Source organism: Daucus carota, chromosome 6 (assembly GCF_001625215.2).
Source record: "Daucus carota subsp. sativus chromosome 6, DH1 v3.0, whole genome shotgun sequence".
NCBI lineage: Eukaryota > Viridiplantae > Streptophyta > Magnoliopsida > Apiales > Apiaceae > Daucus > Daucus carota.
Genome location: NC_030386.2, coordinates 17,268,162 through 17,288,226, shown reverse-complemented (window position 1 = coordinate 17,288,226; position 20,065 = coordinate 17,268,162). Strand labels below are relative to the sequence as shown.

Here is a 20,065-nt window from a genome sequence, read left to right as displayed (position 1 = left end):
ATGCTACTAACTTGGTTATATACTCCAAGTTTTACAAAGCTTTTAGCTAGATTACAAAATGCACTCTAATCTAAAAACAATGCTGCACAACTTTGTCTTATGCATGCTTTCTGAGATGTCTTCATCTTTGACCATCATCTTGATTTGATCCAGATTGCACTGCATGAGATAAGTATGTTTCTGCTTCTTCTTTATTTTCCTAATTAGGCTTCCATGTCTATTTTAGTGTAATTCGATCCATGTGATTTGTCAGACTTAAGCTCTAGTCACTTTCAACTGCTCTTTGCTTCATCAGTTGAAGGTTCTGGTTGCTTTCAACTGCTATTGACTTTATCAGTTGAATGCCTGGCTCATCAGTTGAATGAATTACAAACTCCATCAGTTGAATGTTGTTCCAGTCTCATCAGTTGAATTCCTCAGCATTATCCGTTGAACACTTTGTCTTCAGTTGAATGCTTGATTTTTATCAGTTGAAACATCATCCAGTCTTTATCAGTTGAACAGTTACATCTCATCAGTTGAATATCCTTCACTTAGATAAAATTACATGGCATTGGATATTTACAATTAGCCATCCTATTCTACCCATCCGTTGATAATTCCCAAAGACAAGAAATGTAACAATTACAACTGAAATTTGATAAAGATTCTAAGTAAGACATGTTACAAAAATGTTTATGTTATCATCAAAAATTATTGATTCCTAACAATATATAAAAATATATATAATAAAAAATATATACTTAAAACCGACCGCAGAGACGATCTGTTTTGGCTTTAGACCCAAATATCATCATCTTGCCCAACAGATTATTAAATAATTAATTGGAAATATTGAAACACTTGACAAATCGAAGTTTTGGTCGATTATGTTCTAGACATGTTAACTCCAAAAATCGACCAGATTTTATTAGCAATTTAAGTCAATTAAAGTCTTGCCAGCAAAGCAAAACAACATCGCTCTGTATAAAACTGAACGAGTATAGCTCGTTGGTTTTATCTCGACACTTTTTTTGTGCTGGTCGATTTTATACGATCGATTTTGTCTTGTTTTTCAGTGTCAATTCACTTTTCGAAAATTCAAATTGAAATAGTCCAAATAATATATTAAGAAAAAAATTGGTTAGATATAATTTTATCTCATATATCATTAATTAGTGTATTGAGAAGTGAGAATAGAGTTGAATTTCAAAAATATCATACTCTAATAAATTATAGAGATTTAGTGCACTGAGACTGAGAATAAAATTGATGTTTCAAAAAAATTGATGCAGTGCAATTGGAGGTTAATTATATGCAAAAGTTAGATCAAATGAAGAAGTGGCGGAAATAAGACAGGAACAATGCTCTAAACAGTGTTCAGAGTTGTTTGGGAGGGTTAAAATAGTACTTTGCATGCTTTGGGTTGTTTTTGTAATGTTTTAAAATTTTAGGACGTCGTTTCATAAATTATTATCCTTCTGGAAATTAGGGTTTGGGTATTTAAAGACTCTTTTGATGTTTTGTGATCAGTTTTTTTGGGATATAATAAAAGAAATCGAGGTTTCCTCAAAGCTGTCAATTTTCGGTATTTATTAGAATCAACGAATCTTGATAACAGTTGGCCTGTTTGTCCACGTACGCTGCATCAGAGTGGTATCAGATTCAGACCGATCCTGAGTTATGCCGCCCCGTCGTCGTTTGGGTCAAACCGGTGTTGATGATGCTCCCCTGGATGATGCTGCCCTTCGCAGGATTAACGCTGATCTTCAGCGACAGGTCGATTTATTGACTCAACGGATGAATGAATTGGACCAAACAAACCGCCTAGATGATGATGTTGTTGCCACGGATGAGAACCCGTTTGGTGCTTTCCGAAATCGGTCTCCCGAACGTCCCAATAATCGTTGGGAGCAGAGTTTCAAAGTAGAGATTCCGACCTTTGATGGTAGTCTTAAGCCCGAAGAGTTTGTTGATTGGCTTTCCCAGGTTGACGAAATTCTGGATTTCAAGAATGTTCCTGATGATCGCTGTGTGTCTCTAGTCGCGATTCGTTTGCGCGGTCGTGCCCAGGCTTGGTGGCAGCAGTTAAAACAAACTCGTACTCGTAGTGGTAAAGCAAAGATTTCAAATTGGGAAAAGTTCAAGAAACATGCTAGATCTGCGTTCTTACCTTACAATTTTGAGAGAGAATTATACCAGCGCTTTCAGAATCTTCGTCAAGGCACTCGTACTGTCGATGATTATTCAGCATCTTTCTATGAGCTTCTTGCTCGTACTGATCTCAATGAAACCCCTGTTCAGTTGGTTTCTCGCTATATTGGTGGTCTTCGTCTCCCATTACAAGAAGTCCTCAACATGTTTGATCCACTGACAGTGGCTGAAGCGCATCAACGTGCTTCCCAGGCAGAAAAACAGTTGAATAGGCGTGTCCCTGGCGCTTTTCGCCAAACCTCTGATCTAATAGGATCCACAGGCTCCTCTGCACACCCTTCTCGTCCTCCGTCTGACCCACAAACCCCTGCACCTCCTCGTGCTCCTCTAGGACGTACGAGTGGTGGTTTACGTTGTTTTAATTGTGGTGAAATTGGTCATAGACAATCAGATTGTCGAAACCCAAAATCTGCCTCGCGTGGCCTCCTAACGGAACCCACCGAATCTGAACTTGCACCAACTACAGAATTACCCCCTGTTTACTGAAAGGATATCTTCGATATAAATTTATTTATATTTGTTTTGGTATTTGTGATAAACATTAAATTTAAATTCACTTAGTAATCCTCCCAAATAGGTCATTAATTTAATTGATTAATCAAAAGTTAAAAGTTATTTTTGGCAAGTCATTTTTAAAATACCTAATATTCCTTCGTACTAAAAATACATTTATTATTAAAGGAATATTTCTGTTATGCAATACACATGTTGAGGAATCGTAAAATATGAGTTCCTTAATCTTCCTATTGCAACACTAAAATACATGAAGCTCGAAAAAGGATTATCCTTGTGTGATATTCTTTAGACCACTCATGTGACATTAAAACAAAAATTTCATTTAAAGTAATTTATTCCATACTTAAATGTTTTATTATCTCTCGGAATAAATTATTTCAAATCTTTTTAAAATCATAAATCCTTTGATCTTCAATGATTTAATTTTTCTAAATCAAGGATTTATCTTCTTCATATTAATATTGGTCTTGAAAAATATTAATATCATTTTTAAATATACCTTTGGAATATTTTCTCCCGGTCTCTCAAATTCTTTATTTTTCGGAGAAAAATATTCACAATACTTAGAAAGGCTTTTCAATGTATCAAAATCATGATTTATCATGAACACTTTATTTCTAAGTATTTTGGTATCAAAATATTCGTCAAAAGGTCTTCTCGAGTATTTAAAAGACGAATTGTTTCGGTTTTTCGTAAACCAGTTTAAATCTTAGAAAATCGGTTTAAATACTTTAAAATAGTTCTCAACCCACCAAAGTATTTTATCTTTATGAGAATATATTTTAAGTATTTATTCAAGTTTTAATTTTGGCCTAAATCCCTCTTCGGATATTTCAAAAGAATTGTCGTATTTTATTCGAAATCAGAAAGGCTGATTTAATCGTTTTAAATCCAAATAAAATACTTCCTCTTGCCAAATTGACTTGAAACTTGAGATTAGCCAGTTATACATCATTCTTATTGCATGGTAAAAGTTTCGGAATTTTTCGAGAACTTTCATTTTTCTGCGTTTTCTAGCTGTCTGTCCGAACTTCGACTGAACGTTTGACCAAGTTAGGGTTGACCAAAAATCACCAAAATTTCCAGAGTGCAATTTTCCAATATTCTAAGATTTATCATAATTTTTCTGAAATTTATTTCGCACATTCGAAAAATCACATTATTTAAGTGTAACGGATTTATTACCGTTATCTCGATTTGCGTGCAACTTCTAGAAGATTTTTGGAGCTGAGAATTCAGCATTTCTATATGTCAAAAAGCCACTTTATGGTTGTTGGGGGACAAGGGGACAACCTTGGTGACCAAGGTTTGCTTTATGATGTAATGGATGACTTCATCCTTATTATGTCATCCATGACATCATACTTTATTTTTGCCTATAAATACTTGCCTCCCCCCACCCATTTTCCTTCAAGCTAATAGCCAAATACATGCTGAGATTTTGAAGAAGCAAACACTCTCCCAAAGTCTATTCAAGTGCTCACTTCTTTCACTTTGTTTTTAAACCTTCGATTCATCATATACTTCGATATACACAAGGTTTAAACCCCGAAGCTTTGTTTTTATTCAACCAAGCCTCGTTCATCTTAGCATATTCTTTAACCACTCTTTTACACCTCCCGAAGGGCTGCCCAAATTCGTTCGTGTACTTAAAGTTGTATCGAACCTCCGACGAATTTTTCCGGCGAACTTTTTGCAAAAATCGTGTAAGTGGTTTATTTTTAGCTTCATTTTATTCGTGTCTTAACCGACCATTTTTCAAAGGGCTTTTATACAAAACATTCTCTTCATCTTAAAGCTCTCTTGATTTCAAAATACGCGAGTTGGCCACTCGTTATTATCGGGAATTTTGTGCACTAACTTTACTTGCTCACTAACTCATAATTTGTGCTCCCATTCCCATCACTCCCATACCCTTCTTGTTTTAGTGAGACACCCATTTTTCAGCCCTGTGCTTGGTGGGGATATCATTAAGATAAGTTACGTGGTTTACGTGTTTATTTCTCGAACGTGTGTGTGGATGTGATTTTGCTTGTTTTGGTGAAAAACCCCGTTTGGGCCTTTCCGCTATCGTGGGGTACTAACCGAACAAGTTACGTGGTTACTTGTTTATTCTTCGATCTCGTGTGTGTGGGTGTGATTATTAACTGCACTATATACTTATATATCACCCAACACTAATTAGTCATACTTGTAGCGCGCCCTCCTTACGTGACGTGCTCAGTATTAAAATCAACTATTTATATTTTCCGCGAGATATAAATTGTTATACTAACCACTGTTATATTGGTGTTATAATCGATTGATCATTATAATTAACCGTGGTTAATGGATTGACATTGCGGAACCAAATCTCTTTTTAAACAAAGGATATTTTCGTAGATATTGTATTCTAACTTTTGCAGTGAGGTGAAGTGAAGTGAGGTGATCTTCGTTCTAAGACCCAAGTCCTTGACATATCGACGGGGAGTTGATAGTCATCGCACCGTGAGGAAGAAGAAAGATCCAAGATCTAATACCTAAGACCCAAGACCGGCAAAAGGCTTAGAAGTACAAAGACTACTCTTGGAGATACATAGATTTTGAGGAAGTAACGGGAAGTTACGTTCCGAGATAAAGTCTTGTAATTTTACATTTATAGTGAGGTAGTAACGGGAAGTTACGTACCAAGATTTATATTTGTAAAGGCTTCTCCGCCACCTGTAAGGAGTACATTTCTTCTTATAGTGAAAATCTCGAGTCCGGGGAGGAGCTCGGGGACTGGACTAGGGGTGAGCGAATCCGTTAGGGGTTTCGCCATCGCAAACCAGGATAAAAATCCCTCGTGTGGTATTTTCCTTTCTTTGCATTTAGCTTCCGCATTTACAACTGCTATAACTCACAACACAAGATTTTAAAAAGGTGATAAACTTTTTAAAACGCCATAAATATTTTAATTTGGTGATTAAGCTATTCAACCCCCCCTTTCTAGCTTAATTATACCTATATAAGGACCTAACAATTGGTATCAGAGCAGTTGCTTTTATTTGTGCTATTTGATTTTTAAGCACTACAAAAAGTAGATCCGATATGGCTTATATTAATGCCATCGGTTGTAGTGAGGGTCTCTCAAATTCTAGACCTCCTTTATTTGATGGCACGAACTTTGCCACATGGAAAACAAGATTTCGCATTTATGCTAGAAGTCAAGGTGTCAAAGTTTGGATGGCCATAGAAGATGGTACAATTATTCCGACTAAAATAGTCGACGATATTACTATCGAAAAGAAAGTAAGTGAATATACTCACGATGAGGAAGATAGAATGAATATCGCCGCTAAAGCGGAAATGGTTCTCACAAGTGCACTTGCAGAAAAAGAATATAAACGAGTAAACAATTGCAAGTCCGCACAAGAAATGTGGAACAAGTTAGTAGTAACCTATGAAGGAACTACCGACATAAAAGATTCTCGAATGGATACTTTGATCCAAGAATACGAGAACTTCAAACTCCAAGATGGAGAAAATATCATCGACATGGAAACAAGATTTACTCGTATAGTCGATGAATTAGCCCAACTCGGAAAGAACTATACTCGAAATGAGAAGAATCGTAGGGTTCTTAAATCTTTACCTCCGAGTTGGAAAGTTAAAGTTACAACTATCAAAGAGATGCACAATCTCAATGATTACCACATCGATAACTTATTCGGAAATCTTCGTGCTTACGAAGAAGATAATGTTCCGGATATTGTCGTTCCTAAAGTGGAAGACAAAAAGAAAAATATGGCTTTAAAGTCCATATTAATCGATGAGGATGAAAACGACGAGGAGTTGAATGAAGAACTCCAAAATCTAGATGAAAGCGAGATCGCTCTCTTAACGAGACAACTTCGTTGTGTACTTCAAAGTAAAGCTCAAAGGTATGGAAAAGGCTTCCTTAAATCGAATAATCAACAAAGAGTTTTTAACTCTAATGGAAGGCCTAATTACTCTCAAAACTATACTCCAAATTATAAGAGTAATTATCCTACTACGGGCTATAACAAAGGCAAAGTCAATCAAAGCCCTAACGCTTATAATCATGCAAATAACACCCATACTTACACTCCTCCTAAACCAAAAGAACAAAATCCGGAGGAAGCACAGGATGTGTGTTTCGAGTGTAAGCAACCCGGTCACTTTAAACGGGAATGTCCTAAACTTTCTAAAGGAAGGATTCTCGTGGCCGAAAATGGTTGGGATTTAAGTGAAGATGAAGAGATCTCGGAAACTAATGAAGAAGTGGTCAACTTGTGCTTGATGGCTCTCGAGGATGATTCTTCGTCATCGGATGTCTCCACTTCAAATGATGAGGTAAGTTCTCGATCTAAAGTTTTACATAACTTACATCTCTTTAGTGAATCTTCATTGCATTTATTGGATTTAAGTAAAAGTGATTTGATTGATTTGGTGGTTGAAATAAATAAAATAAGTAGTAGTGCTAATCAACGTACTCTCTCACTATGGTCCGAGAAGGAAAACATTGAAAAGTTGAATAAAACTCAAGAAGAAGAGTTATCTCGGATTAAGGATTTAAATCTTAAAAATGAGGAAGAAATCTCATCTCTTTGTGAACAAAATGATATCTTGAAAAATGAGCATAATAAGAGTAAAGATATTATTATGAGATTGGAAGTTGAAAACGTTTCCTTAGTTCTACAAACCGAGGAATTAGAAAATGAGAAGCTACAATTAAATGGAGATAATACTAAGCTTCATATTGACTTGTTGAATTTGAAAATCCAAAATGAGTCATTAACTCAAGAAAAATCAACTTCGGTTTCTCAAAAAGATAACCTTGAATTAGTTCATGCCTTGAAAGAAAAAGACAAGATATTTGAGTTAGAAACTCAAAAGTTGAAGGATGAACACTCCAAGATTTTAGCTCATGTTTTAGATCAAGAAAGGATTCTTAATGATAAATTAAATGTCTTGATCAAGGAAAATGAAAATCTTGAAGTTGTAGTTCAAAGGTTCACTAAGGGTAATAAGATGTTAGATAGAATGGTACATTCTAAGATATCATATAATCATGAAGGATTAGGATATGATAAAAATGCTGAACCTAAAAAGTTTGTGCAAGATAAGAAACGAACTACCTTTGTTCCCGCTTCACCTAGATATAAATGTTCATATTGCAATAAAGATGGACATACGGTTGAATATTGTAGAATCAAGAATGGTGAGATTAAGGGGAAGTATGTATGGGTTCGTAAAGGAACAAAACCATATCATAAGGTTGATCAAAAAGTGAGAAATAAAAACGTTGATAACACTCAAAGACAACCACGGTTTAGTTATGTTCAACAACCTATTTCGTATCAACATAGAAATACAAGGTATAATTCAAATGGACAAACTTCTAGAAGTCGTTCTATTCCTAGTCAACATTTCTATTCACAAAATACCATGTATTATCCAAATGATAGAAATAATTTGTATCAAGGTGTAAATTCTCAAAGAAATACTCCTTCAAGAAACACAAGATACTATGACTATTCTAGGAATACTGCATCTAGAAACTACTATGTGCCTAATCATGATCATGCTATGCCTAGTTTCTATCATGCAAACTCAAATGCTTTTAATGATACTCTAACCCGAGGACCCTTAAGACGGAAGGGTACCTATAAATTTAATTGATTTGTTTTGTAGGTATGCCTTGTTACTAAGCATGATATGTGGTACCTTGATAGTGGCTGTTCAAGACACATGACCGGTAATAAGTCTCTCTTGAATGGTATTAGAAAGGTTACCGCTGGAAGTGTCACGTTTGGAGATAGTAGCAAGGGTAGTATCATTGGTATTGGAGATATTGGTAATGAACATTTCAAGATTGCTAATGTACAACTAGTTACGGGACTTAAGTATAATCTTCTCTCCATTAGTCAACTTTGTGATAATGGATATAAGGTAATTTTCTATCCAACCCATTGTTCTATTCTCAACAAGGATGGAAAATCAATGCTTACATGTCCCCGTAGCAAAAATGTTTACACATGTGATATTAGCAAACATTCTAATGTGTGTCTATTTTCTACTCTTGATGATCCATGGTTGTGGCATCGTAGATTAGGACATGCGAATATGAAATTAATTAAAAGTATTTCATCTAATGATCATGTTAGGGGTATACCAAAGTTAAACTTTAAAAAGGATCATATTTGTGAAGCTTGTGAAATAGGAAAGCAAATTCGAGCATCTCACAAAGCTAAGTTTATGGTATCTACTTCTAGACCTCTCGAGCTATTACATATGGATTTAATTGGACCGGTTCCGGTACAAAGTCTTGGAGGTTGTTCATATACCTTGGTCATTGTTGATGATTTTTCACGATTTACGTGGACAGAATTTCTCAAAGCTAAAAGCGATGCTTTTGAATCATTCTCTTCTTTATGCAAAAAGATTCAAAACCAACAAAATAATACCATTGTCTATATAAGGACTGACCATGGTAAAGAATTTGAGAATTCTAGTTTTACTACGTTTTGTGAGTCAAATGGAATTACACATAACTTTTCTGCACCTTATACTCCTCAATCTAATGGAGTTGTAGAAAGGAAAAATAGGACTCTACAAGAAATGGTAAGTACTATGCTTAATGAATATCGTCGTCCTAAATATTTTTGGGCCGAAGCTATGTCTACCGCTTGTCATATCTTAAATCGAGTATTATTACGTCCTATGACTCAAAAGACTCCCTATGAATTGTATTATGGTAAAACTCCTAAAGTTAGTTATTTTAGAGTTTTTGGGAGCAAATGCTTTATTTTAAATTCTAAAGAATACCTTACAAAGTTTGATCCTAAATCAAACGAAGGCATATTTCTTGGTTACTCTACCAATAGTAAAGCATATCGTGTATTTAATCTTAAAACTCTTGTGGTGGAAGAATCTATGAATGTTGCTTTTGATGAATCAAAACCACCCTCGAAGTATATTGATCTTGTGGATAAAGAAGATGCCGAACAAAATGGTGTCGAAGATGTTATCCGACAATTCGAAAATATGGATATAGGAATTTCCCCTCCTAATAATCCATTAGAATTGTTACAAACCGTTGAAGAACTTCCTAAGGAAATTCCGATTATTAGAAGTCATCCTTTGGATAATGTTTTAGGGGATTTGACTAAAGGAGTTCAAACTCGGTCACAAGTTCAAAATGTTGTAAATCATCTTAGTTTTCTTTCGCAAATTGAGCCTAAAACTGCTAAAGAGGCTTTACTTGACGAGGATTGGATATCCGCAATGCAAGATGAATTAACACAATTCTCTCGTAGCAAAGTATGGGAACTCGTTCCACTACCCGAAAACACCTCCATAATTGGAACTAAATGGGTATTTAGAAATAAATTAGATGAGAATGGAACGGTTGTTCGAAACAAAGCACGTTTAGTGGCTCAAGGATATACTCAAATGGAAGGTATTGATTTTGATGAAACTTATGCACCCGTAGCTAGAATCGAGTCTATTCGTATGTTTTTAGCTTTTGCATGTCATAAGGATTTCAAAGTATATCAAATGGATGTTAAATCTGTATTCTTAAACGGGATACTAGAAGAAGAAGTTTATGTTAAGCAACCTCCCGGTTTTGAAGATGCAACTAATCCCGAGTATGTATACAAGCTATATAAGGCTTTATACGGATTAAAACAAGCTCCGAGAGCTTGGTATGAAAGGCTTAGTAAGTTCCTACTAGAGAATAATTTTAAAATGGGAACGGCCGATAAGACTCTATTCACGCGACAAGAAAAAGATGATATGTTACTTGTCCAAATTTACGTAGATGACATTATTTTTGGATCAACAAATAATGATCTATGTAAAGAATTCTCTGAAAATATGAGTAAAGAATTCGAGATGAGTATGATGGGTGAATTAAATTTCTTTTTGGGTTTGCAAATTAGGCAATCCAATGAGGGCATTCATATTTCTCAATCTAAGTATTGCAAAGAAATGCTCAAGAAATTTGAAATGGAAAATGCTAGACCCATATCATCTCCTATGTCTACTTCCGATAAATTAACAGAAGATCCAAAAGGGATTCCTGTCGACACTAAGAAATATCGGGGAATGATTGGAAGTTTGCTATATATTACTGCTAGTAGACCCGATATTCAATATAGTGTTTGTAAGTGTGCTAGATTTCAAGTTGCGCCAAAGGAATCTCACTTATCTGTTGTTAAAAGAATTTTACGATACTTAAAAGGCACTGTTGATCTTGGCCTTTGGTATCCTAAAGGAGTACCTTTTGATCTAGTATGTTTTTCTGATTCGGATTATGCCGGACATTTGGTTGATAGGAAAAGTACTAGTGGTACGTGTCAATTTCTTGGTGGATGTTTAGTTTCGTGGTTTTCAAAGAAACAAAATTCTGTATCTATTTCTACCACTGAAGCTGAATATATTGCCGCAGCAAAATGTTGTGCACAAATATTATGGATGAAGCAAACATTAGCGGATTATAATGTTAAATTTGATGTTATATCTATTTTATGCGATAACACGAGTGCAATTGATTTAAGTAAAAATCCCGTGTTACATTCAAGATCTAAGCATATAGATATAAGACATCACTTCTTACGTGATCATGTCAATAAAGGCGACATAAAAATGACTCATATTGAAACTGAATATAACATCGCAGACATTTTTACAAAGCCGTTGAGTTCGGCAAGATTCGCTAAACTCCGACTGGATTTAGGAATGCTGGAACCCTCCAAGTAATATTTTGGCCTAATAATTAAATTTAATATTCTTGGTAGAATATTTATCATATCTATAGTCATCTTACGTGTAAGAAATATTATCAATCGGATTTGCTTGTGTGTACTCTGAAAATTCAGATTTGTCAGTAAAGAAATTTACTGATCGGATTTTCATTGAAGTTATCATTTGAAAAATTCTATAAGTATTGATAATCTTTCTTGGGCGAGCGAATATTTTTGGTCATTCAAAAATATTTTTAAGATACTATTTTTATGGCATATATTCTATTTATAAAAGAATTATCTTTTGCCAAAATATTCACTTACTAGATTCACTTTAAATTCATGATACCATATTTTATAAATATATTTATCCGTGTATTATTTTTTATTTAGAGGATAAATATTATTTATGAGTGGAATAATTGGAAATATGATTAATATTATTTGCCAGCAAATTTATCCAATAATATCTTAGATATATTATTTTGCAAATTGGATAAATCTGTATTATAACAAAATATTAATCCTTCTCATATATCATGTTTTTAGGTATTAGGAATAATATTATTTTACTCGATTACTCTTTATGATATTTTATCCATTAAATTTCTAAATCTTTATTTTTTAATATGGATGAAATATTAGCTGAAAAGAATAATTTATTATTGATATTTTAAATCTAGTTTTTCCGGTTGGGCTTGGACTAGTCTTAAAATCAAAATTCATGTTTCAGAGAAATTCAAAAAGCAAGCTCAGTATTTTGTTTTACAAACTGAAAACACTCAGCCCAAATTTTTGTCCAAATATTATAATTGGCCCATTCTGCCAACCCTAATCCATCTGAACCGTTGATTACCTACAGCTCTAATCTTAACCGTTCGCAAGTATTTATATATATATAAACAGTGTCACGGACTGTTCACAAAAAAAACCTAGCCTCTCCTATGTTTCTCTCCGCCTCTCTCTCGAAACATCTCGCCTCTCTTACTCCGGCGATTGCCTTCGTCCCTTTTAAATCTCTTTTACAAAATCAAGCATCTACACTTCATCTTTCTTGAGTTTTTATCTCGAGTTTTTGATTTAAACTCTTTGTGTTCTTGATGGATTGGGTAAAATCGATTGGTTTTCGATACATACTCTTGTCGAAATCATCATTTTCGGCGAGATTAATCGAAGCCAGACATCTGTATACATATATATATATATCTCGGTTGTTGATTTCACGAAACCCTGATTTTAGGGTTTTTGAACTTTAAGTCGAAACTAACGACTTTTCGAGCCCTTTTGTGCAGGATGTGCTGAATCGGAGGCTACGGAGTTTAGTTGAACTAATTTCATTGTTTTTGCAGGTTCTTGATGTTAGGGTTTCTAAACCCTAAGGCAACGATGTTGTGTTTCGTACCCATTCAGTTGAATCGAGACTCTGTGCACCCCTCGAGTGCGTTAAATCGCTTTTGAGAGTTAGGGTTTCTCATACCCCAACTCGAACTCGAGTGGTCTGATGTGTTTCGCCAAGAATAAGAGTAGATTTGAATTTGTTTTTCGTCTAACCCTCTATGTTGCAGATGACTCAATTAGGGGTTTTGAAACCTTAGTCTGCGATGAGCAAAGGGGTCTGATTTTTGGCATGTCATGGCTCGGCGATGCCTCGCATCAGTTTTGAGGGCGATCTAATCGCATTTGAGAGTAAGGGTTTGAATACCCTAACTCGATCTCAAGCTGATGTCGAGTTTTTGGTGTCCTGATGAGCGCACAAATCATCTCTCCAGGAGGCTGAGTCAAGATTTCAGAACCTCCATCTAAACTGATTCACTGGGTTTAGGTAAGGATCCAAGAGTTTCAATGCCTTGGACCTGGTGAGGGGCTCTAACGGCCTAAGACGCTCTATATTTTCATGCATATACATATTTCGTAATTATTGTATATGGTTGTGGTGAGATCTGTTTGGTGAGATTGGCTGCTGGTTGAGTCTATGCCTTGAATCCATGTGCTTTATACAAGAATATGTGGCTGTGTTCCATGTCTTGGCTGCTGAAGTGTTTATATATGCTGGTGATATTTTAATTGTTTGCTCTGACTTGTTAAATTGCTTGCTCGGAATCTTGATTAAGCTGATTTTGATGATTTGGTTATTAATCCTGGTTGAGCTCTATATTAATCTGTTATGCATGTATCGATCTGCATATAGTATAGTACGTGTGATTCTTTTGTCCCTATATGCCAATGCTCTCTTATATTGAAAATATGTTGTGATAAGAATCTGAGTTGTGGTGTTATTAAAAAAAAAAAAAAATCTGTTCTGTGTTAAATCATGCTTGCCCTGTCCGTTTAGCTGCTATTACCTGTATTCTGTTAAGAATGGTAAAACTGGTTGTATAATATGATTTGTCACATTATATACTAATATGAAGCTTGTATGGATATATATGAGTCACATGATCTGCCATTAATTTGTCCTAGGTAATTTGCCACTGATTGGGTATTAAAATTGTTTAAATACATGTGGATTTTTTATATTTTAAGTTCACTTTATTTGTGTAAATCATATGACTAAAACCTCTTTATATGATCCTGTGTTAACACCTTGGCTGTATTAAATTTTTTAATCTTACTTGGCTCCATATAAACCATGCTTACTTGCTAACTTGATGGATTACATAACCTAGTACATTTATTTCAATATTTAAATGATTAATCCTGAGAGTTGTTATCTATGTGAACACTATTACAAGTCTGTTGTCATTAAACCCATTGATTGCATATTTCTGATGATAGCTATTTGTATAACTGAGTATAATTTGCCATGTTATTCTCTCTGAAATTGCAAACTTTTCTTTCATTATTAATGTTGATGAGTTTCTGACTTCTTTATCAAGAATTTTTGCAGGCTGAAAATGGTGGATGGATGAATATGGATGGATATATATATGTAAATGCTTGTAATTTGAGCATTTGATTGCTTGTAATTTTTCATAAGTTAAAGAGAAAACGGAGAAATTGGGATTTTATGGAACAATAAAACTTGTTTGATAAAAGTAGAGTTTTTCTAAACTGGAACTATAGTTGGATAAATTTTCTGAACTTACATCAATTTTTCATTACCTAATATAATCTGTCAAGATAGATTTTTTAATTTGGACTGATCAATGTATTCTTTTTATACTGGATATTTGGATGGCTTGTGTATGTGGTATCATGGAACAAAATTTTGAACAGATTATGTGATGTATGTATGAAATTATTTGTCTAAGTGATATAGTTGTAAAATGGACCTGCTTGCTGTGGACTATCGCTAGCTAAAAATAGGTTTTGACAAAATGGGTTAGTGATGTCATTATAAACAGTATCTTGTCCCCCTGTTTTTAAAACAAATGAGACAAAAAGGACAGATATTTTCTTTAAGTCAAAACAAATCATTTCAAAACTGTCCTTATGCATTTAAGGAAGCATACTTTTATACTCAACTACCTTTTCAAAAGTTCTATGCTTTATGTGTGTATTATATGGACTGATTTAGATATGCACACACATGCACTTCGGGCTGTCTGCATGCCTTATTCTCCTTGCCACATTTAATTTCATTCCTTATTCCCTAAAGCCAAACAGACCTTACACCTTTATCCATATATAACCCCCCATCTGTCCCTTTCACACACACCAGAAAAATACTTTCACTTTCACTTTAACTTTTCACCAAATGGATTTCAAACCTCTTCCAAACCCTAACCCTAACCCTGACATACAATACAACCCAACCTTGCTCTATAACATGGAGCACAACCAGTTTGCACAACCATGACTATATTAGAGAGTCTGAAATTTTAAAGAAAATGCTTAAGGAATCAAAAGAGAATTTTAAAGATCTTAAAAATCAGCACTTAAAAGTCTGTGCTAGGCTTGCTGAAATTGAGGAAAAGATGGGTTTAAGAAAAGAAAGTGATGACCTAGATTCTAAAGCTGATGAGGTAACTCGAGTGGTTGTTGAACAAGAGTTAATGGAATCTGGAATTATAGATCAGTTTGCTAGTCTGCCTGAATTGTCTGACTTCCCTCCTGATCTTGGATTTGTTGCTGCCAATCCTTGATCTGCATGGCTCGTGTTTCTGGATGTACTGCTGTTGAACTTACTTCTGGTGTGTAAGTTTCTGTTTTTGGGTGATGAAATCGGAAGCTTTTTACAAGCTTTATGTATGAATAATACGGATGTATATTCCTTATAATCAGTGAACCACACTGATTAGAAAGGAATAAATTTTGGAATATATCTATAAAACATCCCGTACTTATAAATACTTGTGTCATTTAATTTTCTGCTCTTATTATATCTGTGGAAGAAAAAGAATGGATTGGATTATTCTCGATTAAATCGATTGAATGACTTGAATAAAATCTTTAGATTTAAAAATTTTATTATCCACTTCGATTTTTATATTGATAAAATAACACCGGATTGATCAAGGATGGATACAAATTGAAATTGATGAATATTAAGTAAACATTCGGTTTGTCAAACTAATATTATTTCAATAAAATAATTTCATCTCAGGTTACAGTTTTCAGAATAACTTATTTTATCGGTTCAACGGATTACATAAGTCAGCCTTGAATTAGAAATACTGACTAACAGGCACATATCTAGATTAAATATTTCAAGCATATCTTTCCACTATTTATAAGTTTATACTTCAAATAGATCAAATTGGATATACTGTTACTTGTTGCTTCAATCAAGAAATATTCTTTCGCAAGTATTGCTCATTGTTTTGAAGGAAAAGGAAAACACATGTATCTTTTTGGTATATCCCAAATAAAAGGGGAAGAGAAGTACGTCAAAAAGGATGTCTAAAACGTACTAAAATATATTCAAATTTTAAGGTATTCTCAAAAATAAAATGTTATTTATATCTGTACTAACCAAAATTTTGCAGGAATGGTTACTATAGATATAAAGGATTACTTGCTTCTAATCGTGTAAAATAAATTGTTTTATTCATGCATACACGAAGGGGAAGCACACACTTTTAAAATTTAAATTTATGTTTATTTGACAAATACCAAAAAGGGGAAGATTGAAAGGATATCTTCGATATAAATTTATTTATATTTGTTTTGGTATTTGTGATAAACATTAAATTTAAATTCACTTAGTAATCCTCCCAAATAGGTCATTAATTTAATTGATTAATCAAAAGTTAAAAGTTATTTTTGGCAAGTCATTTTTAAAATACCTAATATTCCTTCGTACTAAAAATACATTTATTATTAAAGGAATATTTCTGTTATGCAATACACATGTTGAGGAATCGTAAAATATGAGTTCCTTAATCTTCCTATTGCAACACTAAAATACATGAAGCTCGAAAAAGGATTATCCTTGTGTGATATTCTTTAGACCACTCATGTGACATTAAAACAAAAATTTCATTTAAAGTAATTTATTCCATACTTAAATGTTTTATTATCTCTCGGAATAAATTATTTCAAATCTTTTTAAAATCATAAATCCTTTGATCTTCAATGATTTAATTTTTCTAAATCAAGGATTTATCTTCTTCATATTAATATTGGTCTTGAAAAATATTAATATCATTTTTAAATATACCTTTGGAATATTTTCTCCCGGTCTCTCAAATTCTTTTTTTTTCGGAGAAAAATATTCACAATACTTAGAAAGGCTTTTCAATGTATCAAAATCATGATTTATCATGAACACTTTATTTCTAAGTATTTTGGTATCAAAATATTCGTCAAAAGGTCTTCTCGAGTATTTAAAAGACGAATTGTTTCGGTTTTTCGTAAACCAGTTTAAATCTTAGAAAATCGGTTTAAATACTTTAAAATAGTTCTCAACCCACCAAAGTATTTTATCTTTATGAGAATATATTTTAAGTATTTATTCAAGTTTTAAGTTTGGCCTAAATCCCTCTTCGGATATTTCAAAAGAATTGTCGTATTTTATTCGAAATCAGAAAGGCTGATTTAATCGTTTTAAATCCAAATAAAATACTTCCTCTTGCCAAATTGACTTGAAACTTGAGATTAGCCAGTTATACATTATTCTTATTGCATGGTAAAAGTTTCGGAATTTTTCGAGAACTTTCATTTTTCTGCGTTTTCTAGCTGTCTGTCCAAACTTCGACTGAACGTTTGACCAAGTTAGGGTTGACCAAAAATCACCAAAATTTCCAGAGTGCAATTTTCCAATATTCTAAGATTTATCATAATTTTTCTGAAATTTATTTCGCACATTCGAAAAATCACATTATTTAAGTGTAACGGATTTATTACCGTGATCTCGATTTGCGTGCAACTTCTAGAAGATTTTTGGAGCTGAGAATTCAGCATTTCTATATGTCAAAAAGCCACTTTATGGTTGTTGGGGGACAAGGGGACAACCTTGGTGACCAAGGTTTGCTTTATGATGTAATGGATGACTTCATCCTTATTACATCCATGACATCATACTTTATTTTTGCCTATAAATACTTGCCTCCCCCCCACCCATTTTCCTTCAAGCTAATAGCCAAATACATGCTGAGATTTTGAAGAAGCAAACACTCTCCCAAAGTCTATTCAAGTGCTCACTTCTTTCACTTTGTTTTTAAACCTTCGATTCATCATATACTTCGATATACACAAGGTTTAAACCCCGAAGCTTTGTTTTTATTCAACCAAGCCTCGTTCATCTTAGCATATTCTTTAACCACTCTTTTACACCTCCCGAAGGGCTGCCCAAATTCGTTCGTGTACTTAAAGTTGTATCGAACCTCCGACGAATTTTTCCGGCGAACTTTTTGCAAAAATCGTGTAAGTGGTTTATTTTTAGCTTCATTTTATTCGTGTCTTAACCGACCATTTTTCAAAGGGCTTTTATACAAAACATTCTCTTCATCTTAAAGCTCTCTTGATTTCAAAATACGCGAGTTGGCCACTCGTTATTATCGGGAATTTTGTGCACTAACTTTACTTGCTCACTAACTCATAATTTGTGCTCCCATTCCCATCACTCCCATACCCTTCTTGTTTTAGTGAGACACCCATTTTTCAGCCCTGTGCTTGGTGGGGATATCATTAAGATAAGTTACGTGGTTTACGTGTTTATTTCTCGAACGTGTGTGTGGATGTGATTTTGCTTGTTTTGGTGAAAAACCCCGTTTGGGCCTTTCCGCTATCGTGGGGTACTAACCGAACAAGTTACGTGGTTACTTGTTTATTCTTCGATCTCGTGTGTGTGGGTGTGATTATTAACTGCACTATATACTTATATATCACCCAACACTAATTAGTCATACTTGTAGCGCGCCCTCCTTACGTGACGTGCTCAGTATTAAAATCAACTATTTATATTTTCCGCGAGATATAAATTGTTATACTAACCACTGTTATATTGGTGTTATAATCGATTGATCATTATAATTAACCGTGGTTATTGGATTGACATTGCGGAACCAAATCTCTTTTTAAACAAAGGATATTTTCGTAGATATTGTATTCTAACTTTTGCAGTGAGGTGAAGTGAAGTGAGGTGATCTTCGTTCTAAGACCCAAGTCCTTGACATATCGACGGGGAGTTGATAGTCATCGCACCGTGAGGAAGAAGAAAGATCCAAGATCTAATACCTAAGACCCAAGACCGGCAAAAGGCTTAGAAGTACAAAGACTACTCTTGGAGATACATAGATTTTGAGGAAGTAACGGGAAGTTACGTTCCGAGATAAAGTCTTGTAATTTTACATTTATAGTGAGGTAGTAACGGGAAGTTACGTACCAAGATTTATATTTGTAAAGGCTTCTCCGCCACCTGTAAGGAGTACATTTCTTCTTATAGTGAAAATCTCGAGTCCGGGGAGGAGCTCGGGGACTGGACTAGGGGTGAGCGAATCCGTTAGGGGTTTCGCCATCGCAAACCAGGATAAAAATCCCTCGTGTGGTATTTTCCTTTCTTTGCATTTAGCTTCCGCATTTACAACTGCTATAACTCACAACACAAGATTTTAAAAAGGTGATAAACTTTTTAAAACGCCATAAATATTTTAATTTGGTGATTAAGCTATTCAACCCCCCCCTTTCTAGCTTAATTATACCTATATAAGGACCTAACATTTACGATGAGTATGCTGACTATGTCGATGAAGAATATGTTTCAGGTGATGTTGGTCCTCTTTTGATGCTTCAGCGTAGCTTTTTAACCCCTCGGGCTCCTGATAACGACTGGTTACGCCATAATTTGTTTCATTCGACTTGTACCATTGGTGGAAAGGTTTGCACGTTCATCATTGATGCTGGTAGCTGCGAAAACGTGATTTCAGAGGTCGCTGTTTCTAAGCTCTGTCTCTCTACGGAACCTCATCCTAAGCCTTATCGTCTCTCTTGGCTCAGTCAGAGTACGGATGTTACTGTTTCGAAACGTGTGCTTGTTAATTTTTCTGTTGGTCCTACTTATCATGATGCTATATACTGTGATGTGGTTCCCATGGATGCTTGTCATCTTTTGCTTGGCCGCCCATGGCAATATGATAATACTGTTCATCATGATGGTCGCTCTAATACTTACTCTTTTATGTTTCGTGGAAAGAAAATTGTTCTGGTTCCGAATAAACCCAAAGGGTCAGCGACCACTCCGG

At 34.5% G+C, this 20,065-nt stretch overlaps 1 protein-coding gene and 2 long non-coding RNA genes across 3 annotated transcripts; all 3 read left to right on the top strand.

Annotated features, from left to right (window-relative positions):
• The first annotated feature begins 1,662 nt into the window (after nt 1–1,662).
• On the top strand, nt 1,663–2,679 carry LOC108225967 (uncharacterized). Its single transcript, XM_017400919.1, has one exon. It carries the CDS (start codon nt 1,663–1,665, stop codon nt 2,677–2,679), a length of 1,017 nt encoding a protein of 338 aa, XP_017256408.1.
• Nucleotides 2,680–4,136: 1,457 nt separating this feature from the next.
• On the top strand, nt 4,137–5,381 carry LOC135147301 (uncharacterized). The gene is made up of 2 exons (XR_010284717.1): nt 4,137–4,415; nt 5,115–5,381. It is a non-coding gene; the product is annotated as an uncharacterized LOC135147301 (long non-coding RNA).
• A 12,588-nt stretch (nt 5,382–17,969) lies between these two features.
• On the top strand, nt 17,970–19,214 carry LOC108225550 (uncharacterized). The gene is made up of 2 exons (XR_001807623.2): nt 17,970–18,248; nt 18,948–19,214. It is a non-coding gene; the product is annotated as an uncharacterized LOC108225550 (long non-coding RNA).
• The last annotated feature ends 851 nt before the right edge of the window (nt 19,215–20,065 follow it).

Coding starts and splice junctions, on each gene's coding strand:
- LOC108225967 (XM_017400919.1), top strand. CDS start 1,663: ATGCCGCCCCGTCGTCGTTTGGGTCAAACCGGTGTTGATGATGCTCCC.